The sequence below is a fragment of the Cannabis sativa genome, chromosome 3 (assembly GCF_029168945.1).
Source record: "Cannabis sativa cultivar Pink pepper isolate KNU-18-1 chromosome 3, ASM2916894v1, whole genome shotgun sequence".
In the NCBI taxonomy this organism is placed as follows: domain Eukaryota; kingdom Viridiplantae; phylum Streptophyta; class Magnoliopsida; order Rosales; family Cannabaceae; genus Cannabis; species Cannabis sativa.
The window spans coordinates 43261904-43285512 of record NC_083603.1 but is presented as its reverse complement, the minus strand read 5'-3'; the positions used below and the strand labels follow the sequence as shown (position 1 = coordinate 43285512).

At 30.9% G+C, this 23609-nt stretch overlaps 2 protein-coding genes across 3 annotated transcripts; both read right to left on the bottom strand.

Moving 5' to 3' along the window:
- Positions 1 to 1679: 1679 nt before the first annotated feature.
- Positions 1680 to 4576, bottom strand: LOC115711419 (F-box/LRR-repeat protein At5g63520). 2 transcript variants are annotated; one of them, XM_030639752.2, is made up of 10 exons: positions 4287 to 4576; positions 4080 to 4187; positions 3899 to 3991; positions 3628 to 3771; positions 3344 to 3445; positions 3214 to 3262; positions 2931 to 3086; positions 2633 to 2814; positions 2391 to 2509; positions 1680 to 2247 (listed from the first exon to the last, which is right to left on the bottom strand). In XM_030639752.2, the coding sequence occupies exons 1-10, from the start codon at positions 4527 to 4529 to the stop codon at positions 1839 to 1841; spliced, it is 1605 nt and encodes a 534-aa protein (XP_030495612.2). In that variant the 5' UTR covers positions 4530 to 4576; the 3' UTR covers positions 1680 to 1838. The 2 variants fall into 2 exon arrangements, with proteins under 2 accessions (XP_030495612.2, XP_030495613.2); XM_030639753.2 differs by having other exon boundaries at positions 3214 to 3253.
- Positions 4577 to 16997: 12421 nt separating this feature from the next.
- LOC115708847 (squamosa promoter-binding-like protein 13A) lies at positions 16998 to 20618 on the bottom strand. Its single transcript, XM_030636866.2, has 4 exons — positions 19979 to 20618; positions 18648 to 19172; positions 18302 to 18435; positions 16998 to 18010 (listed from the first exon to the last, which is right to left on the bottom strand). The coding sequence occupies exons 2-4, from the start codon at positions 19073 to 19075 to the stop codon at positions 17286 to 17288; spliced, it is 1287 nt and encodes a 428-aa protein (XP_030492726.2). The 5' UTR covers positions 19076 to 19172; positions 19979 to 20618; the 3' UTR covers positions 16998 to 17285.
- Between the last annotated feature and the right edge of the window lie 2991 nt (positions 20619 to 23609).

Sequence of the window (23609 nt, the reverse complement as noted above, 5' to 3'; positions counted from 1 at the left end):
ACATGTCTCTCACATGCTAACCCCCACCAACAATGAATTATGAGTTATCTCATAGTTAGATATGTAGTTTTACACAACAATGAACAAGCATACAACAAAAGAAGATGGCACAAGACGATCCAAAAAATACAACAAATAAATAATATAGAACTCGTTTGTTACGTGTATTGTATTGTATATTGTGTTAGATTGTATTGTATTATATTATCTTAGTATTATTTAATACAATATTATATTTGGTATTGACTTATATCAATAAATTGTGTAAAATTATAATATATTTTTTATAAACTCGACCCCAACACCAACTCTGGGTCGGGTCCGGGGTCTTAGTCCAGTTCGGTCCAAGCCCGTGTCCAATCTGGGTCGAAGAGATTGGGGTTGACCCTAGATCCTTTGTAGATATTATAATACGAATCATTTGTTACATATGTATTAAATAATACAAATTACATTTTATTAAAAATTTTATTTTTCAGAACAATAAAAATAATAACTTTCTTAATTGAAATAACATTTCTTATAGAAAAAAACTATATAATTGTTTTTGGGTGTTTCTAGTTTTCAACAATGCACCCCTAAAAAGAATACAATGATACACTTTTTATCTGTTTTGACATCTAAAAAAAATTAATTTTATTTTTTTTTCATATTCATGTATGTTATAGTTATTTAAGATATAAATTTTTAAAAAGTCAAAATAATTTACAATATGCAAAGCATTGTTCAAACAGTCTTATTTCACATGCGTATAAAATAAAAAAAAAAAAATTACGCGTACAACAAATTGTTTGAATCTTACTTTCACTTTTCTAAACTTTTTAAAATTTTGTAAAATATTTAAAATAACTACAACGTATATAATTATAAAAAAAATTTCATGATATCTTAAATAACTACAATATAGACAACTATAAAAAAATATATTTGATGAAAAAAAAAATCAAATACATAAACAAATAAAAAAGGCATCAATGCATCAATGCTATAAGATACTGTCATGGAGCTGTTAGGCCGGAGCTAGCGAAAGCAATTGGTGTTAGGGAGATACTTAGTTGGATAAAGCAAAACCGGTGGCAGCCTGTGGTACTCGAAACCGACTGCCTTGTGGTGGTTCAAGCGATACGAAGCTCCATTGAGATAAACTCTTTATTTGGTCAGGTTATTAAAGAGTGTAAACGTTTGCTTATTGATTTAAAATATGTTTCAATTTTTTTTGTCAAACGGTCAGCAAACGTAGTGGCTCATTCATTTACAAGAACAGTTAGTTTATATCCTGATCGTAATTTCAATATGAGGGATGTCCCAACTGATTTGCTACACTGTGTGGTAGCAGAATTTGAAGGTTAATAAAGTTTGATTACTTTTTTCAACAAAAAAAAAAAAATGCATCAATGCACCCCTTGCACTATACATTTTTCAATTTTTTATATATAACAGGAACATTTTAAAGTAATAGTTATTTAAACAGATTAAACAAAAACAAATTTACACCTACTTTATTTTTTCTACATACATCTAGTTTTTTGAAATGTAGAGAAGATATGACAACAAAAAAAGAGTACTTTAGACTAATCAACCTTAGTACAACAACATACTTGGCAATGACTAAGAAGTATGACCACTGAGCATTATTTTCTATGGCACTTGGAACACAAAACTCAGTCTCTTAGTCCCACTTTACAAAACAAAAACACTTATTTCATTTCCAATTAGAAGAAACATTACAGCATGAATATCAACTTCATGGACATGTGCTAATTAATTTCCAACATCACACAACACAACACAACACAACACAACACAACCCTTATCATTCAAAATGGTAACTAGCAATTCTAAGGAGGAGTACATGTCATCACAAGATAAACAGTGCTATAGACATGCAGACAGCAGCTGACAGGACTTTCTTGCCGATCTTCGTCAACCAAGCTCGAAGGGCCACGCCCAATTTCCCCTCCACAAAATATTCCACCGAATGGAACCTCGGCTAAATTCTCAAGAAATGGGACACTGTCGACGTTGCTTGCAAAGAAGGGTTCACTGCGGCCGTAACATGAGAAAATCAAACCTCCAAAAATTTGAGAACAGCTGTTCTTCTGGTTTTGATCTAGCTTTAAGTTTTGTATCTTTTGAGTGACACTAATGATTGAGCTCAATGCAGCTTCAGGATCCGAACGGTAGAATTGAAAGTAATCTCCTGTTCTGATACCTTCACCGCTTACATAAAGATACTCTTCATCTCCCCTATAAAACAAGATTATGTCAAAATTCAATGATGGTACAGTCAAGTAAGCTGCTTTGCTATGAATCAGCAACAGAATATAAAGACATAAGAAGAAAAAAGGTAAGGAGAAAGAGGACATGTAAAGATGGAAAAATAAGCTTACTCTACAACTCCATGGAAAGCTAAAGATGTTAGCAATCTTGGCTTTTCTGATCGGATAGAACAATTTCTCCTCGTCGTAACTCCAATGTACAGATCAGAAGAACCAGCATGATCCCCCAACTGTGTCAATGAACCCCAAAAAGATGGGGCAAAAGCTCATAATTACTATCTTCAGGTGCATAATTTTTCAAAAAGTGCAGCATAAATACTAGCTGAGACCTAAAACCAATCATGCTAGAATACCTCATCATTGATATCATTCAAAATTCTTTGCCCATCGAGAACAGCCTGTTGCCCTTCTAATTTCGCCGTCAGCCAAGTTGAATGATCAGAACAATTCCTTTTAACAGAAGCTGCCTTGTATCGTGGGCCAACTGGTGTCACTCCATTGGATAATGCGACATGGAATTGAATGTTTCCATTGCCTGTTCATTACCACCGAACCGAACCAGAATGTATAAGGAACAGGAATATAGTTAACAAAACAGCAGTATTAACAGCAATCCATATAGTTTATTCGAGAAGAACATAATTATAATACCGTAAGCCCTGTTTCTATCCTTGGCAAATACAAGAGCTACTGCATCAGTAAAGTATTTTGCACTTCCACAGAAATTTCGGGACTCATTTCCACTCTTGTACAAAAAGCGACCTCTCTCATCACCCACAATAACAGTCTCCTTGGGCATAGCATAATCTGAAAGGTTTGATTTTGAGATGCCATTATTGAACAAAACTTTCCTAACAATATGTAACCATAAGCATATTCCGAAAATTCTTATTTAAAATAAACAAAAGATAACTGAAAATCGCAAGAAACTCACCCAAAATGTTGACTATTGGTTTCATGTCAACAAGCCCTTCCTGTTCCATCTATGATGTCAGAATTTAGCAACACAATCAATACCAAATATGTTTAGCAAGAACAGACAATGAACCAACTAAAAAACTTACTCCGAAGACAATAATCCCTACTGGGGATTGACCACCCGAAACAGAGGAGCAGAAACCCCTTATGTCTGTAACAAATTTCTCAAGCATTGCATTTCGAGGTTCCTGATGCCAGCCCAAATTTTCACCAAACAATAACATTGATTTTCAGTTCAAGATGCACAAAGAGCTTACATGTTTTTTCTTTAGCTAGTTAATGAACAATCCATATAACAAAGCTACAACCACGAGTTTCAAATATAAAAATAACAAAATTGGCAGTGAGTTCAAGGCACAGAATATGTCACCTTTGTTGGCCGTAACAATGGGACAACATCAACTACTAGTCCTGGCACAAATCCAACTGTTAAAACTATACCAAAGTTGTCATCTTCTGCAGTTACTGAGCCATCATCATCACTTAAATCTCCAGCCAAACTAATCCACTTAACCTAAAATTTGTTGTTTATTTTTCCCCAAATGAAACAAATACATTATTAACTTCTCCCTTGCTTGAAAACAAAAACAAAAACAAACTCTCACAACAAAAGCAAAAATAAGAAATACAAAGAAATGAACCTCTGTAACTTCATCAGTAACAGCATCTCTTCCAATTACTCCAAGAGAAGTTGATATAATCAATGGTGTTTTCGAACCCAATTTCCTTGAAATCTACATTACCAATGAAAAAAAACAAAATTTCAAAAAATAACAAATGAAAAATACTAAACAAACAAAACAAAAGCGAAAGATTACATACAAGTCTGGAAACGTCATACAAGCGAAACCCACTTCCAATACTTGCAAGAACGAAATGGGGTCGAATTGGCTCAGCAAGAACTTTATCAACAACCTCACTCACAGCAATCTATCAATAATTATGTCCAAACAAAAAAAAAAAGAAGAAGAAATTTTCTCAAAGCTTTGAAATTTTCCCAGAAAATGCAAATGGGAAGAAAGCAATTACCTCTGGAGAAGGATCGAGAGAGAGAGCGGAGGCGAGCTTGGGACGAGAGAGGACCTGGTTACAGAGGTGATTCCAGGACTTGCTGACGCAAGCAGCCGAAGCAAACGACACCGCCGGTAGTCTGGAGAGAATTTTGTGGAGAAGATCGTCTGTTAATGGGAATAAGTCTGTCGTTTTGGCCAATTTGGTGTCGTTTTTGGATGAGGAAGAGGAGAATGGTGGTGGTGGTGGCTCTGGTTCCATTTTTAGTTTTTGAGTTAAATGGGTTTGTTGTCGTTCTCAGCTCCAAATTTCTTCTCTATTTATAGTTGGGCCTTAGGGAAGCCACGTGGCACAAGTTTCAAACAATGAAATCCATATTATAATCCACGTGTTCATTTTTGTTTCTTTTTGCAAAACGTGTCGTATTTTACTTAGGGAGAACACAAAAGTTAATTAGGAAGAACACAAAAATTTCAAAAACACTTAAAAAAGGAAAAAAGTTAATTAGGAAGAGCACAAAAATTTCAAAACACTTAATAAGGACACAAAAGTTAATTAGGAAGAACACAAAAATTCAACAGCACATAAAGGATACAAAAATTATTTAGGAAGAACACAAAAGTTCTCTCTATCTAAAGGTGGAGTACAAAATGTCTAATTTTTTCACTAAAATTTAAATTTAATAAGATTTTTATTTTTTGAAAAAATATCAAGCTTGACTCCTATTTTAGATATATTTAATGATAATTTTTATTTGTATCATAAAACTACTTTTTTAAGGAAAAAAATACTTTTTATTTAAATATGGATATATTTTGAATGTGTATTACTTGTGAATAGATAATATTAAGAAAAATAAGTTTCTAGTGGCTAGGAAAAAAATCGGCAAAAAAAAAGATAAAAAAAAGTTGAATTTAATTTAAATATTTTGTATATAAATATATTTTTTGATATAGCATAAAAATAGAAATGTTTTAATATTCTTTAATATAATTAGATAAATTAAGCATAAAAATTAAAAAAATTCTTTTATTATTTATTATGTCAAAATCTAATAGTTTAATATTTTTAAAATTAAATTTGTTTAGTAATCATCAATAGCTAATAGCATTATAAAATATTACATATATATTGTGGAATAAGGATTCAAACTAGGGTCTCCTTTTTGTGAGAAAAAATGTGAACCTATTAAGCTAAGCTTATGTTTACATTATTAAACTACTTTTTATTCTCTTCAAATTATATTCTAAAATAGCTTTTTTAAATTTTTTTTGCTAATTAGGATTTTTTTTTCCCATAAATTTTGATATGTATTAAATTATGCCTCCTGAATTCTTTTTACTGTTAAAAATTTCCCCTGAACTATTGAGATTGTTAGATTTAAGGACTTTTGTCTAATTCCATTCAATTTTACTATTTTAGTGATTGTTTATGTACTAAATCATGCTCCCTAGACTTTGATATCTACCAAATCATGCTCCTGGAACTTTAATATGTACTATATCATGCCCCCTGAACTTTCATCTATGTTAGAATTTTTTTACTAAAATTGGACAAAAGTCCTTAAATTCAACAATCTCAATAGTTCAATTGGCATTTTTAACGACCTTAAAAGTTCAGGGGCCATGATTTGGTACATGTCAAAGTTCGGGGAGAAAAAATCCTAATTAGTCTTTCTTTTTTTTGTCTAAAAAATATATGAGATGAGAAATTACCTTTAAGAATGCTCACCATCGTCTAGTCTAAGAACATACTTAATCAATCCATATAGTATTAAAATTGTGACTCACATGTAAAAGAGTCTCAAGAGATTAGACAATAACTCTCAATTCATTATTATATACTAAAAGAGTAAAATCTAGTTGTTTTACTAATAAATTTACAAGGATTATTAAAAGCTAAAATACAAAATGTAAATCAAGATGAACACCACAGATTTACAAGCTTCACCCCTGCCTTAGAAACACATTCTAGGCGGTTAGTGTTTGGGTTTCCCGAACTAGGGTAAAATAATTCCAGTATAAAATGTAATGATCGCATAGTTAAATTATAGGAATTAGAAGATGATTTAGGGCTCGTTTGGAACATCGTATTAGGTCGTATTGTATTGTATTGTATTATATTGAATTGGATTATATATCATATTTTTATATAATACTATGTTAAACTTTAATTTATACTAAAATATTATATATTTAAGTGTCCATAAAAGTTTATAACACATATAGTTTTACATAAAAATATTGCATAAAATACAATACAATACAATACGACCTAATACAATTCAATATTATGTGATTATGTGTCTCTTAGTAAAAATTAAGGCTTATTGTCAGAAATAGGCCTTAAAAAATATTTTATCAATTACGGAGATATATTCGAATGCTAGATGCATTATATATGTTATATGTGAACTTTTATGAATTTCATGTTTTATGCTCGGTAACAGTAGAATGCGACATTTGGCCAATAGAGTCACTTAAATATGGTTATAAATTTTAGAAATAGCAGGGCGTTAGGATTGACATTCAAATGTCGGGTTATTGTTGGGATTGGATGTCTTTCTAGAGGAACTACTGGGGTTAGCACCAAAGCGGGAGATTGATTTCGAAATTGATCTGATACCGAGGGTAGAGCCTGTATCTAAAGATCCATATCGGATGGCACCTGCAGAGCTAAAAAAGTTGAAGGTTCAATTACATGGACTGTTGGACTTAAAATTTACAAGATAGAGTACCTCACCTTTGGGTGCACCAGTTTTGTTTGTAAAGAAGAAGGACGGAACCTTACAGGTGTGTATTAAATACCGAGAGCTAAATAAATTGACGGTAACGAATAAGTATCCTTTGCCATGGATAGATGATCTGTTTGATCAATTGCAGAGAAAGACCGTCTTTTCTAAGATCGATCTTTGATCTAGTCATCACCAGTTGAGGATTCGAGAGGAGGATATTCCCAAGATAGCTTTTCGTACCCGGTATGGACACTATGAATTCTTGGTGATGTCCTTCAGATTAACAAATGCTTCGGCAGCATTCATGGACTTAATGAACCGAGTGTTCAAGGACTTTTTAGATGATTTTGTAATTGTCTTCATTGATGACATTCTGATCTTTTCCGATTCAAAAGAGGCACATGGAAAACATCTTCTGATGATATTGCAACGTCTCCAGGAGCATAAGTTGTATGCTAAATTCAAGAAGTGTAAATTTTGGCTACCCCAAGTAAGTTTCTTAGGGCATGTGATGAAGAAGGATGGTATCTTGGTGGAAAAGTTATTGCCTATGCATCTAGGCAATTGAAGGAGTATGAACAGCGGTATCCCACCCATGATATTGAGTTAGCAGCAGTGTTTTTGCTTTGAAAGTTTGGCGCCATTACATGTATGGCAAAAAGTGCAAAATCTACACAGATCACAAAAGCTCATGTATTTTTTTCACTCAGAAGGATTTTAATATGAGGCAGCAACGACGGTTATAATTAGTTAAGGATTATGACTGCGAGATTCTCTACTATCCTGGAAAAGCAAATGTGGTAACAAATGCACTAAGCTGAAAGGGTTTAGAGTAAGTTTATGAATTGAAGAAAATCTCACCAAAGTTGGTTGAGGATATGACCAGAGCAGGAATTGAATTCGTAGTGAGAAAACTAGCCAATATCATGTTACAGTCTGATTTGTTAGAAAGAATCAAGATGACCCAGCAGAGTGACCTCGAACTACAGGAGTACAAAGAAAAGTTTGAAGCTAGGTCAACAAAGGACTTTTTAATCTCATTAGATGTATTGCTACGATATAAGGACAAAGTTTGTGTACCAGCCGATGAAGGTATCAGACAAGAGATTCTAGACGAGTCTCATACCACACCATATTCCTTACACCCGGGAACGACTAAGATGTATCACGAGTAAAATCCCTATACTGGTGGCTAGGTATGAAAGGTGACATTGTGGAGTATGTGTCAAAATGCTTAACTTGCCAGCAAGTCAAGGCACAACATCAGAGACCAGCGAGATTACTTCAGCTTTTGAAGATTCCTGAGTGGAAATGGGAGGAAATAACCATAGACTTCGTGGTTGGATTACCAAGAACAGTAGGGTTTTATAATTCTATCGAGGTAATTGTGGATCGATATAGAAAGTTAGCTCACTTTTTACCATTGCGAACTACGTATACGGTGGATCAGTACGATGATCTATATGTCAAGGAAATAGTTAGGCTTCATGTTGCTCCAAAGTCAATCGTTTCAGAATAAGATCCAAAATTTACATCAAAGTTTTGAGAGAGTTTGCAACGAGCAATGGGTACCAAACTAAAGTTCAGTACAACTTTTCATCCTCAGGTTGATGGTCAGTCTGAGAGGACTATTCAAATACTTGAGGATATGCTATGGGCGTGTGTATTAGACTTTGAGGGTTCTTGGAACAAGTATCTTCCTCTGATCGAGTTTTTGTATAACAATAGTTATCAAAGTACTATTGGCATGGTACCGTACGAAATTCTTTATGGAAGAAAGTTTCGTTCACTCGTTCATTAGGATGAAGCCGGCAAACGGAGGTAAATGAAAATAAATTGAAATCTGTCAAGAGTGTAATTGAATTGAAATTCTGGATTATATGCATAAGTGAATTTTTTTTCATAATCATGTTATTGAAGCTACTTGAACATTTCTCATATTTTGGAGATTGACTTGTTTAATGTTTATTTAGTGTTTTACTCGAGGACGAGTAAAAGCTTAGTTTGGGGGAATTTGTTAGGTTATTTTTAGTATTAATTTTAGATTAAATTTAGTATATTTTTAATTGAGTTTTAATCGTATTTGGAGCATTTTTAGGCTTGTTATCTTTTATTTTTCCAGATTTAAAATAAAATAAGATTAGAAAAATATCAGAGGAAAAAGATGGGAAAAAAGATAAAAATATCTCACAAAAAGATGATATTTAAAATAGAGAAAACTGTGCACGAAAATAAAGATGAAACTTCAAGCCTGAATTTGACTATCTTATTATTAGATTTTGGAAAAAGTCGAAACATAAAAGTTCTAGATCTCTCTTTTATCTTTCCGGGACATCTTGAATCGTCCAATTCTAAGCAATATTGAGAGAGTTATGACCAAAATACTATCAGTCAACGTAGTAGAAAAATCACTTCCAACACGGGCCGCGGCCCAGCTTTAGCATGCCGCGGCCCGCCCCCTAAATAGCACAAAAATCGTATTTTTCTCTCAAGTGGGTGTTGGGGGGTTTTCTAATTCGAATATGCATTTAACATGTGCGTTTTTCTATCTTTTTTTAGTCCCTAAAAGCCTATATAAAGGGTGAACTAGAGTTGATTTCAGGGAAGCAATTTCAGAGAGAAAAAAAGAAAGAATACAGATGCAAAGTGGAGAGATCAACTGCAATATTGGAGGCATTTTACAGAGGGTTTTCAGCATTATTTTATTCTCTATCTTCTTCTCTTTCTTAAAGTTAATATGTGTGATTTTGCTTTCATGAACATGTGTAGCTAAACACTTTATTAGGGTTAGATGGATATTGCTTGATATTACTTTATGGTATTAATATGATTTATTTTTCCCCCAATTTCTATGTATTCTATTTCGTTCGTGCTTAATTGCTTTTAATTGCCTGATCACCAATTAATTGTCTATAGTTTTAATGCGAGATCTGAGAAGTGAGTGTCAATTATGCTATAGTGAAATAGAGCTGAATTTCGATATAGGAAGAGAGTACCTATATAGTTTAGATAGCTTATAGGATTTCTGTGTTTAATGCCTGTTGCATGTTAAATTTATCACGAGAGTAGAAAGTTTGCATGTGATTGAGATTTATATATCTGAAAAGACTATAAATTACCTTAGTAAACCTGTTATTGCATAGAAATTGGTAATAGGGAGATAATCATATTAAGCCATATTCAATATATACAATTGAAATTGAAGCCCTAGTTTTTATTAACTGATAATTTCCTTAAATTGTTTCTTCTTTCACTATTTTTATTATTTTCTACTTTTAACCTATTCTTAATTTTTATTTAACCAAATAGAAGTAAAAGTTTAATTTTAACGTACTTAACTACAATCCTCGTGGGATCGACCTCACTCTTGATGAGTCTATTACTTGTAAACGATACGTGCACTTGCATGTGCAAAATATCACAACAGATGCAGCTCAAAGAACGAGTGAAGCTATTGAAAAGATTTGAGCTCGTACGCTTGCCTCACTGAGTAGGCAGAAGAGTTACGTTAATCCAAAATGTAGAGATATTGAATTCTAGATTGGAGATTTTATTTTCCTTCGGGTGTCCCCAATGAAAGGAATTCGAAGGTTTAGAAAGAAGGGAAAGTTAGTCCCAAATTTATTGGTTCGTTTAAGATTTTAGAAGGGTTGGTTAGGTAGCTTATCAGCTAGCCATATCCCTTACTTTATCTGGAGTTCACAACGTATTCAACATCTCGATGCTTCAAAAGTATGTGTCTGATACGACCCATATCCTAAGCTATGAAGATATCGAACTTCAGACGGATCTGTCATACGAGGAACAACCGATCCAGATCTTGGATAGGAATGAAAAAGTGTTGCGGAATAAGACCATTCCATTAGTTAAAGTGTTGAAGAGGCGACTTGGGAGTTAGAGTCGCAGATGCGGGAGCAATATCCCGAGTTATTCAAGTAAATTTTGAGGATGAAATTTCTATAAGGAGGGGATAGTTGTAATATTCTGGAAAATATAATAATATTTAATTAGGCATATTTCATTAAATATGTGATTATACGGATATTGGAGTAAGATTATAATCTTACTTAAGCTAATTGTGGGTTAATTAGAGTAAATCTTGCAAATGAATGATTAAGTGTAATTTATTAATTACAGAGATTTTATCAGATTGTAGAGTTATTATAAATACTATTTTTGAAATAAAATATTTTTTAAGTTCCGCAACCGTAGAAACTCGACGGGATGGTCAAAAATATCACGGTGATAGAAGTTGAGATATATTGGAATTATACTAGATTAGTTTAGAGAATGGGGTTGTCGGTTAGTAGGTATAGCAAGAAAATGACCAAAATGTCCTTAAACCTTATTTAACTTAAGTGTTTAATTGGAGGGGCAAATTTGTCTTTTCACTAAGTTAGGATTTTTGTCTTTTATGGATTAATATTTAAGCTGAGTAAATTTTTAAGTTAGGTTTATATTATTGAAATTTTATTTCTTTTTTAAAAAATTTGAAGATAAACCTAAACTAAAAAAATACGCATATTGCTCTCTCCCTCTTTCTCTCTCTCTCTCTCTCGAAGACCTAAGAAAACCAGCTAAAAAACTAGAAATTTCCTCCCAATTCAGTCAAGTGTTAGCTGAATCAACCAAGGATAGGTGTTGTTCATGCTTGAGGTAAGCGTTTCACTTCTTTCCTTTTGATTTTGCAAGGCTTAGGTTGAGTTTTGGGTTAGGATTTGTATGAATTCGGGGCTGAGTTATTTTTTCTAAGTTCAGAGCTTGTTCTAGGGTTAAGTTGGAAGTTGTTTAAGTTTGAATTGATTAGAATTAGGGTTGTTAGACATGTATTGGAGGAGATGAGGTTTAATGAGCTCGATTTTACTCAATTATGGTGTTTTGCTTATTTTGATGAATTCTTGAGAATCGTTTGATTGTATGCAATGTTTTTATGGTCTGGAACTGTTTTGGAAGGTTTGAGTAGGTTTGGTGGAGAATTGGTTGAGTTTTGATGTGTAAAACAAGAGTTTCTCCTTTATGCAGCAAAAATTGGTCAACCGGTTGGCCTACAGGGGAAACCCTAGTTTTTAGTTCAAAATTGGTTTTATTCGGGGTGTTTTTCAGAGCTTAGATTAGGGTATTTTAAGGATGTCTAAGCTAAGTTTTGAACCAGTGGAGAGTTAGAATTTGTCTGGTTATGGAATTTGGGTTTTTTCCAGAGTTTGGATAAGTTGTTAACCAGATTTCATTGTCGTGACATAGGACTCGGGATCGTCGAGCTTTATTCCACTCAAGTCCGCACGCACACCTGATTACTTGACCAAGGTAAGAAAGTCAATTGCACTGTTGAGCATGTTAAGAGAGGAACGATTATTATCGGTTGTGACTCGTTTATGATTGAGGAAACGATTATCATGTTAGTGACTCGATTATGATAGGTTTCTTGGCAATGAGTAATTACTCGCTTAAAACCGCAGATAGGTTTCTCACTTATCGTTTATTTTATCGGACAACGAAAGTGACACATGTAGCTCGTGAGTGATGAGTGGTAAGGATGCTTTATGAGGCATCAAGAACAATTTGTCTTATCAGACAAATAATTGCTATGTAATGCTTGATTACGTGTTGTATAAGCGTTTATTGTGAATGATAAAATTGTATGCTATGCACTGTTAAGTTATCTCGTGTTATATATTGTTTGTGTTCTAATTGCTTTTTTGATGAGTTTTTGTGACTCACGGGTGCTTCGTGGTGCAGGTAAAGGGAAGGGAAATTAAAGTGGATCAGCCATGAGTCAGAGGTCTCCCGGCGATGTACATATCAATCGCGGTGTCTTAGCTTCCAGTGGACAGGATCAATCCTTTTGACTATGTTTGGAAATGTAATGCTATTATTGTAATAGTGATTTTGAAACTAGTTGTAAGAGTTTATAAACAGGGAATTCCCATACTTCAGTAGTATTTTGTATAAAAGTTATGTTTTTAGTTTAATTAGAAAGTTTTTAATTAAACTGCACTTTTCTTAAACTAATAGATTACTATAAATAAATTTGTAAAAGCACACACGTGGCATCCATGTGGGGTGCGTTACAAAAAAATAACCACAAGATCTCACTAAGAGTTTAGTGAACTGCTCTGATACCAATTGAAATTCTATTTTTATGATTACTAAGTGAATTAATAAACGTGGAACTGTTATAAAATTATTTGAACAAAATTGAAATATGTTCTATCAGAAACTAAACTTGATAGATCAGAAATAACTGTAAAAATTAAAATTGTAGAAACTAAAATGACACGTGATATTTCATACGTGGTATCAACAATCCTTGTAGATTGCCACTAATCCATAGGGCCACACTTAGAGATAAGATTCATTAGTTAAATTTCAACAAGTACAAAGTAATTGACTTAAACAAATAATTTTACCACAAGCTTGATGTATTCCTATTTGTTGAATGAATCTCCTTAAGACACTAAGGTTTGAACTCCCTTCAAATTACTTGGTGAATGCTTGCTTCCTCCTGATGCAAGACTTATAGAAATATTCTCTCAAAGATAGCGGTGCTTGCTTCCTCCCGAAGCAAGACTTGTAAAAATCTTCTCCTGAAGATAGTGGTGCTTGCTTCCTCTCGAAGCAAGACTTGTAGAAATCTTATCTCGAAGATAGCGGTACTTGCTTCCTCCCGATGCAAGACTTGTAGAAATCTTCTTCCAAATATAGCAGTGCTTGCTTCCTCTTGAAGCAAGACATGTAGAAATCTTCTCCCGAAGATAGCGGTGCTTACTTCCTCTTGAAACAAGACTTGGATGAACCTTCTCCCGAAGGTTGTTCTTTATATTCTGTACTTTGAAATTTATTTCACATAAAAAAAATCTCAAAGACACACAAACTCACCAAGGAATAACAGAACTATCCTTTACAAAAGAAACATTCTCTTCTATAAATATAAGAAATTAAAAAGTGGAAGAGCTCAACCTATTGTTGCTGGTTTAGGTCATATTTATAGTGATAAATGACATCCAAAACCGAGCTCAAAAGTTATGAATACAAAGAGAAAATATTAATTAGTTTTTTTTTTTTTGCAAAAACTCCTTAAATGACAAAATTCTATTTGAACAGATATGAAAAATCTGCAGACAAAATCCTAATCTGTCTAGTTAGCATTATGAATCTAGACTCTACCAAAGTCAAGTTCATCCCCACAAATTTTCTTTGGACATCACACAACTTAACTGGAGAGATTAATGTAAATCATATCAGAAAATGAATTAAATAAATCAATTGCAAGATAGAAGTACAAAAAAGTTGCATTTTTCTCTAAGAGTTTTTTCCTTTTATTTTTTGTATGTAAATTATAATTTTTGGTAAATTTTTATACTTTTACATTTAAAGATTTTTTTTATATTTTTACGTTGTTCATAAAAATAGTACAAAAATAACAAAAAAAATTGCATAAAATTAACAAGAAAATAACATTCAAATAATATAAAAATAACATAAAAATATAATATACAAATAACAAAAAATTAACAAGAGTACAATATAAAAATACATAAAAAGACCGCATTTTATGTAAATGAAATCTTAAAAATTACAAAAATATTTAAATTTTATTGTATTTTTGTATTTTTGTATTTTTTTTATTATTATTACGGTTTTTTTTTTTTTTAAGTAATCCTTTTTTTTTTTAACCAAACACCTCTTAGACTAATAAGAAGTATCTCTTCCCTTACCCAGAAAAAGGTATCTCTTGACTTGACTTTTTTTAAAAAATAAATAAATAAATAAATAAAAGAGGAAAACTCATCCCACATAAATGAAATTGGTAAATTATTGAGTTTTTATTTGATAAAAAGAAAATATCTTGTGAATTATTACATTTTCTGCTAACGTGGGTGGTGATTCATCTTTTTATCCTGTGCACCTACTTCAACTACCAATATATTACAGATGAAAGTGACTTATGATGAACAATATTTTTACTTTTTTCATTGTCACAGTAATGAAATTGAAATAATAGTATTATAATAATAATAATAATTTATTTATGGATAGAAATAGTTAAAGTATGAAAATTGTAGCATCTATCTATGTTTTCCATTTGTAGAGAATTTATGATTTATAATTAAAATTCTACAATTCAATTTGTTGAAAGATATGCAAATAAAGCTGCCCACGTAGTTCTTGTTTTTTCACATATCGTGTTTTTTAAGAGTATAATTTGTCTCAATTACGTGCTATTGTAAGGGATGAAGCTTCATTTTAATGAAAATTTTATTTTCATTAAAAAAAAATTCAAAATAATCGTATTCAAAAAAAAAATTAAAATAATCAATTAGACGTAAAAAAAATTAAATAGTATGTGAATTATTTAAAATTTTCTAAAACTTACTAGAACGGCTACTATAATTTCAATGTATACCCACATAAAAAATTTAATTTTTTATTGTGAAAAATAAAGATGTCCTAGTGCTTGGGGCAAAAATAATGTCCCTACAGTAAAATTTTTTATACATGAGCACAATAGTCTAGGGTAGGGGCGGACCCACATTGTAGCGACTGCCCCCTGAAAAAAAATTAGGAAAAAAATATATATGTATTTTAGTTAGTTATAACATATATTTGTATTAAAAGATGATATTTATAAACATAATAGTAAGCTTGGTGTAATAGTTAAGGTAGATTATAAATATGTTAGAGAGTAAATGTTCAAATCCCACTAATTACACTTCATTTTTTTTCTTTTTAAATTTATTTTTGCTCTCTCTGCTTTTAAAAAAAATTACGCTCCCCCTCACTTTAAATTCTGAGTCCGCCACTGGTCTAGGGTTGAACATCATGCGGGTTGATTGAGTTTCGAGTTGACATGCTTTGAGTTCATGGGTTTTGAGTAAAAGGATGAATTCGTACTCGCCCGTTCACGTGTTGCGGGGTTGGCAAGTTCGGGTTGACCAGGTCAACTCCTTTTTTTCTTTTTAAACCTAAATTTTATATAGTTATTTTTGTCTACTTTATTTATTTGTGAAATTAAACATAACACCTTAACCTAAATTCTCTAGAAGAAAAAACATTAGTTTCAAATTCAAAGTACAAATATCAATCCAAACCAAACAATTACCAACAATCATTCATCAAACTTCAATTCATGATAATAAAAACTAAAAAAATCCCAAAATAAAATATAAATAAAATTCCAAAGTCTATCCTATATAGCCTATAGTCTCAAAGCACAACATAAATATACTGAGTTTATCCTATAAAAGATTATCACACCAACACAATTTATATTTTTTTTCAGAGCATTACTAATTTACTACACTAGTAGTGCCTAGCAGTAGCACTACTTAGAGGTGGCATGTTGCGATTGAATAGAGATATTCCAATCAAAAATATTACATTAAGTTCTAAAAGATCAATACTTAATTGTACCAATAGCGATATAACATGTCATCAATATATTTTTTTTTTTGTGTAAGATTTTGAAGATACGAGTAGACCCACCCAACACATCAGTGACTCAAAATATATTGGAATAATTACATAAATCATTTTTTTTTTGTAAAAACATTTTTACGTTTAAAGATTTCTTTTTATATGTTTTCGGTGCTTTATAAAACAACACAAAAACAATAAGAAAACTATATAAAAGTACAAAAATATAACATCTAAATAAATCAAAACAACAACAAAAAATAGTATACAAATAACAAAAAATCAACAACAAATTAATAAGAGTACAACATAAAAATACATCAAAAAAACCGTATTTTTTGTAAATAAAATCATAAAAAATTATTTAAAAATATTTAAAATTTCGTACAGCCATATATTTTTTTTTTTTTGAATTATCATGAATACATTTGCAAAAGCATATAATTAATTCTCTTGTTAATCTTGGTAAATAACACAATAATTGTGGGGAATTTTTCCTTTCCAACATGAAAAATTCCAAACTAGTAGTACTAACCTCAAAAGATCAGACCTATAAAGTTCCAAAAACAAAAATAGCATCATTGTTAAAAAGAAACAAATGCATTAACAGAGTGGAAATTTTGACATTTCTCCATATGAAAATTTCCAAGCTAGTACTATATAACTCCCAAAAGATCAAACCTACAAAGCTCCATTAACAAAAATTTCTTGGGAGATAGTAATACCAAAAAAAAAAGAGAAAGAAAAATTGCCCCAATAGGTTAAAGTCACAAGCATAAAAATTATGAAGGAGATGATACAAATTCATGTCTCATAATGGTCATAGAAATCTTCAACAATTTTTTTGTTTCCTTATCTTTTTCTTCTTACTAATCCCAGTGAGAAGGAAGATTTTGATGGGGTTCATGAGTATCTGACCCCATGCTAAACATCCCAGAACAGTGAACAACATCAGTAGTGGCACCATTTCCATTAGTGACCAAAACTGAGCTCATGAAAGGCTCTAAACCATTATTATGAGTTTGCAGGGTGGGATGTTGTTGGTGTTGCCCTGCCATTGAGATTGAGGAGCTAAGGTGTGACATTATGTTGTGTCCCAAACCCATCTCAGATGTCTGCACCTGCGGTGGTGACGGTGATGACAGAAGAGAGAGAGCACAATCCGAGTTATGGATTCGTTGTGCTGTTGTAGAAGTAGTAGTAGTTGTTGTTGTTGATGTTAATGGCTTGTCATAGAACAATTTGCTCCTAGGCACCTCATTACATTGTTGTGACAATGTCCTTAGAAGAAGGGGATGATGATGATGATGGCGTGCTGAAACTTCAGGACTATGTCCTTGCAAAATCGGGAATAGCTTGTTACTACTACCATCTCCTTTGTAGTTTGTATTGTTGTTGTTGTTGTTGGGAGAGGTTGATCCTAGAAACATGTTATGTTTATCAAGAAAGGGTAGCTGTTGTTGATGATGATGATGATGGTGGTAAAGGAGACTGGACTCTGGCTCGGTTTTGACTACACATCCTCCCCAGTTGGGGTTCACAACCGCTGTAGAGGGATAAACGAGTGAGGATGAAAATGGTAACATCTGAGTACCTGCAAATAATAGTAGAAAGTATTCTCACTTCCCAACCTTCTTCTCTTTCCCCGAAAAGGGATGATCAAAAGGGGCTCCTCTAATGTTCATGTTTAGTTCAATAGAAAAAGTGGTATTAATGTGGGAAAACATGAGATGATAAGCTTATAATACTTGGGAAATTAACAATAGAGCTCAGATTTGTGGCTATGAACTCATGATATGTGATCACAAGGCATAAAAACATTAAGGAATTACTCAACCAAGTAAGGTGTCTAGCTAGAATGATTATGAAAAACAGAGTGACTAACCTGAATAAGTGGACACTAAACTACCATAGCGCGAGAAGGGCTCTGGTTGAGGCTTCCTTCGCCTTCTGTTGTGTCCATCAAGACGTTTTCTGCAGCTTCTCTTCCCTTCATCGAATTCCTCGAGTGAATGGAACCTAAGAAAAAAAGCAGATGAAGCTGTGAGAAACTTCAGCTGAGTGAAAATGATTTTATAATGACAAATATGAAGCATAGATTTCCACAAAACTCAATTTAACAACAAGACATGACTTCAAAACTCTCACTAGAACTATGACAATGCCATAAATGAGTAGTCTCTATTTCTCAAATTTTAAGTTAAATGAACAAAAAACACTATAATCCATACCTGCTGCACTGTTGGCAGAATCTTTGTTTCTCACCACCAATTGTGACCTGAGGAGTCTTAGAGTGAAGCTCACAAACCTTATGGCGTCTATGGTAATCCCTACAAGTACTAAGATCAGCATTGCACCCATCAACAAGACACGAAACCGTTTGAGATCCATTGTAAGAACCCCGAGACCGTTTCGAAGATCCTGAAGGTGAAGAAGAAGAAGAAGAAGGAACATGTCTTGGAACCCCTGACTCCTTCCATGTTGCATCCACTAAGTCATTATTACTACAATTTCCCACTTGTCCCAGCTTCAAATCTACTGAAAAATCCTCTCTGATAATCTTATTATAATCTCCATTAACTGTGCCTAAGTTGGAGAAAGTTTGTTGTTCTAGTTCAGTAAATTCCCAAGAAGGTGGTGCTTTCGAGTTCCAGTCCATAAAATCTCTAACTTTTTCTTCAATTTTTCTTCTACTTTAGCTTCTCCTGATCTTAACAACTCACCCAATTTAGCTTCTTAGTTGTTTATTATATCACCTATAAAGGGAAACAAATTAGTACTTAAATTTTTTTGCATCAACATAGACATTAATAGTAATTATTAATCTAGTCCCTTTACAACAACACAAGTAAACAGATTAAGTGAGCAAACCAATTGAGAAAAAATTTCCTTATTGAGTTTATGGTTGTGAAATTTTCAACAAAGGAAGAAAATGACAAGTTTAGATTATACAATAATAGAACCCAACAACCACAGTAGTTTAATTATAAGTAGCTTACCAGCTCAGTTAAGACAAATTTCTTTAAGGTAGTTAGGAATGTCATAAAAACATAAACAACAAAAGAAGAAAGAGAAGATGAACATAATAAATTAAAACAAAAAAGAAAGCTCAAAATGCAGTTGCAGAAAAAGATTATACTTAAACAATAACCTCAAAATAGAAAGTCAAGGTCAAGCTTTTGCTTGTTTTTGATTAATAATAATAAATAATGAGTAAGTAAACAAGTAAATAAGTTGTAGTACATATAATATATAGTGCTCCAAGATATTGGGAAGCTGAAAATTAAGAAAGGTACTGGTCAAGATCATAAGACACAAATAACTTAATAAATAAACCAGAACCAAAATAAAAAAAAATAAATAAATAAAAAGAAAGAAAGAAATCTACCCAAGTGCTCTTTCCAGCCATTCATTCACTGACATATGATTCTATTAACAATCAAGAAGTGGGTTTTTTTTTTTTTTTTTTTTGAAAGGTGAGAAAAATAAAATAAAAATAACAACTTGAAATGAAAATAGATTTGGTTCTGGGATTACAAGAGTAAAGTAACAATTTTTATACCTGTCAGCAAATGCCATTGGGAGTTTCTTCAACAGAGAAAGAGAGATGGAGAGAGAGAATGGATAATTTATTCAATTCAAGATTACTAAAGAAAGAACTAAAAAAGAGTGAGAGAGAGAGAGAGAGAAAGAGGAGAGAGAGAGGGTAGTGACTGGAGAGAAACTCCTATGTGAGGGCCAAAAGGAAGTAGATTTTGCTTTGAAAGCTTGAGCTTACTATTTTGAGGGTTTGTTTGAAATACATGACTGTGACTATGGTGGCCTATGATGAATTGAATAAAAAATAAAATTAAAAAATAATAATAATAAAAAATTAATTATAGGGACAGGCTGTTTGTTGCTTTCAACTTTTGTGAACCAAGAAAAAGAAGTAAGTACAAGGATGGATGCTTGAGACAAAGCATGTGGCATTGTGTTTCACATTTCATGGTATGTCTTTCTTTTGGGCTTACTTTGGATTTTTCTTTGGGGGGCTCTTTCTTTAGTGTATTTACAATACCACCCCAACTATAACAAAATTTGTTCTTTTGAATTTTGAATTGAATACCATGAAAGAGAAGAAAAAAGAAATTTAATTATCATTAACTGAGATTTTATGCTTAGATATGTGTTGTTGGTGGGGACCCTGATTAGCTTTTGCATAAATAATTGTATAGAGTATATATTATAGACCATATTAATGTGAACAAAATTGTTTGCTTCAAATCAGGTAACAGATTCAATAATAAAAAAGAATAGCCTAAAATAGTTAAGAAAGAAGGAAAAATGGTATGGTGAGAGAAAGTGACATGACATCAATTCCATGGATGATGAAATAAGAATTGTTGAAAATGATATATATTAAAAAATTTCTTGCATGTTTTACATCTTTATAATTAGACCCCATAGATAGAAAATTCATATTTAGCAAATTTAAATGAAATTCACATTAAAATATGATCAGGGCTCGTTGGTTGGTTGTTCATGGCTGTGGGCTAGGCTTGAGTGTTTTCCTCACTACAATTGATGTTTTCTTTTCTCTGGTGGATATTTCTTTGGCCGTAAGATACTAGTTTATGTGCATTTTATGGGGTATGCATTTTCGGTATCGTGTGGAGCCAATCTACTAGGGGTGGATCTACATAGAAGCAAGGTGGGATAGTCTCTCCGTATTTTAGTTAGTTACGATATATATTTGTAATAAAAAATATATTTAAAACATAATATTAACTTTAACTTAATAGTTAAATTAGATATGATATAGATTAGAGAATAAGAGTCAAATCCCACCAAAAGTTTTTTTTAAAAAAAAATTACTTTTGAAAATCTAGAATTCTTCTTATGTTATATTTATTTTTCTAATTAGTTAGTATCTTAGTTGAAGATATTGTTAAGATTTTTTTATTACATATGACTTGATTAATTTATTATTGTTTGTTATACTCTTTGATATTTTAATATTCTTGATTAATTTATTATTGTTCAATTTACTTATTAATCAATACTTCTATTTATTTATTAAAGAAAAATTCGAATTTAGATATGTGGCTTTAAATATTGATATTTAATTAGTAATGCAAACTTAAAACATACCTCTCCACTCCTCTTAAAAAAATATGGTTCAATAGTGTACCTTAATTTAGAACAATATTGTTATAATATCATAAATATACTATTTTTTTTTTTAATTTTTTTTAATGTTATTTTTATAATTTTATTAATATATTTAGCTATAATAATAAATTATAGATAATTTATATTCTTTTTTTAATTGTTGTACATAACTAAATTATTATTTTTAATATTTTAATAAAAACATTAAATTTTATATCATATTTTGTAACTGTGTATTAGAACACATAAAGATTTATATAAATATATCATAAAATTATTTTTTATATTAATTATAATACAATTTTTATATCTTCAATAGAGATAATCTGAAATTTTGATCTATCTTATTATTGAGTCTGTATTTGTAGTAAGGTGATTGTATAATTAATTCATATTTAATTTGGTGTGATGATAATTGTAATAGAATTTAGGGGTCTTTTCAATATTATACCTAAAATTGATTTTATTTATAAAAATACCTTTAAGAAAATTATTTGCACATATACCGATTGTCACGTCAGCATAAATACCGAAATATAAAATAATTACCGAAAATTGAAAAAAATAAAAAAATCTCGCTTCCAGAAATTTTAGTGTTTTGCAAATTTTAAAAAAAGCAACCTTTTGGTTGCTTTTGATGTAAATAATATATCAATTAGTTACTTTTTATTAGAAAAAAATTAATTCAAGATAATTTTTTTCTCATACACATTTGGTTGCTTATTTTGATTAGACAACTTTAAAATTAATATATATAATAATTTTCATATTGTAACTAATTCTATTATGTTTTAGATACTATTTGGTAACTTTATAAGTTTTTTTATTAACATATTAAATTCTTTTTATTAAATAAATTTATTATTAGTATACTATATTTTAACTTTTAAATACAAAATAACAAAAGACTTTAAGTTAAGTTATGATGTTACTTGATATATTAAAGTTTATTAAATTTTAAATTTTATTACTTTTTGTTACAAAATATAAAAAAGGAGCAAAAAAGTTTCTTTTAACACATACTAAAATGTAAGAGAGATATCTAAATGTTAGAGGAAAAATAAAAAAAAAAACTAAGAGAAATAATAAATTTAGAGAAAAAGAATAATAAAAAAATAATAATAAATGAAGAAGATTTTTTCAAAAAAAACAAATTAATAAATAAATGAAGAAGATAATAATGTCAGAAAAAGAAGAAGTAAACAAAAAGGAAAAAAAAAAAAGTAAAAAGATAAATATTGGAGGAGACTTATAATTTCTTGTTTAAATTTTAAATTATAGTGTGTTATTTTGTTGTTTAAGAAACCTTAGTCTAACTTTTAATTTTAGTCATTTTTTTTTTGTAGCAGAAAAATATATGCTTCTAACATGTCAAAATGATCACTTTAAAAAATAGATTATAATAGTGTAATTTTTGTGTCCAAATAATAAATTGCGTGGCTGAAAAAACTTTAGAAATAAAAAAAAAATAAAGAAAGTGAGAATAATAACAATTTGTGTCGTTTATTCACATAATTTTTTTTTTAAAAAAAAAATCTGATTGCATATCAACTAGGAGAGTCAATAAAATGTAAAAGAAAAACATATGGTTAATTTTTAATTTTAGTAGGCGTGTAGCGGTATTTAAAACAATAAAATGGTCTAAGAAAATTTCATAAATACAATTCACGTTGATACATATAATTATTTTTTTCTAAAACTACTAATTAGATTAAAAAACAAAAAAGAATGTAAAATAATAAAAAAAAAAGAATAGAATGTAAAAAAAAAAAATATTTAATCAACCTAGTTTACTGTTATTTTGAAAAAATAAGATTTTTATTAAAAAAAAAAAAAAAAGCTAGTCTAGAAAAAGAAGAAAAAAAAAAAGCTAGCATGTAGGCAGAGTTTAGGAGAGAGAAGCAATAAATATACATTGGTATACCTATCAAAAAGAAATGCCTAAATTGTGAGTATTAAAATAGGTAAGGGTAAATTCTTAAATAATTTAATAATAATAGTTGTTGGTGCAAATATTTCTAGAATTTATTACAATTCTA

Coding starts and splice junctions, on each gene's coding strand:
- LOC115711419 (XM_030639752.2), bottom strand. CDS start 4,529: ATGGAACCAGAGCCACCACCACCACCATTCTCCTCTTCCTCATCCAAA. Junction 3,992..4,079: donor TGTATGACGTTTCCAGACTT/GTATGTAATCTT, acceptor TTGGTAATGTAG/ATTTCAAGGAAATTGGGTTC. Junction 2,815..2,930: donor GGATAGAAACAGGGCTTACG/GTATTATAATTA, acceptor GGTAATGAACAG/GCAATGGAAACATTCAATTC.
- LOC115708847 (XM_030636866.2), bottom strand. CDS start 19,075: ATGGACTGGAACTCGAAAGCACCACCTTCTTGGGAATTTACTGAACTA. Junction 18,436..18,647: donor TTCTGCCAACAGTGCAGCAG/GTATGGATTATA, acceptor TTTTTTTCTTAG/GTTCCATTCACTCGAGGAAT. Junction 18,011..18,301: donor TTTAGTGTCCACTTATTCAG/GTTAGTCACTCT, acceptor TATTATTTGCAG/GTACTCAGATGTTACCATTT.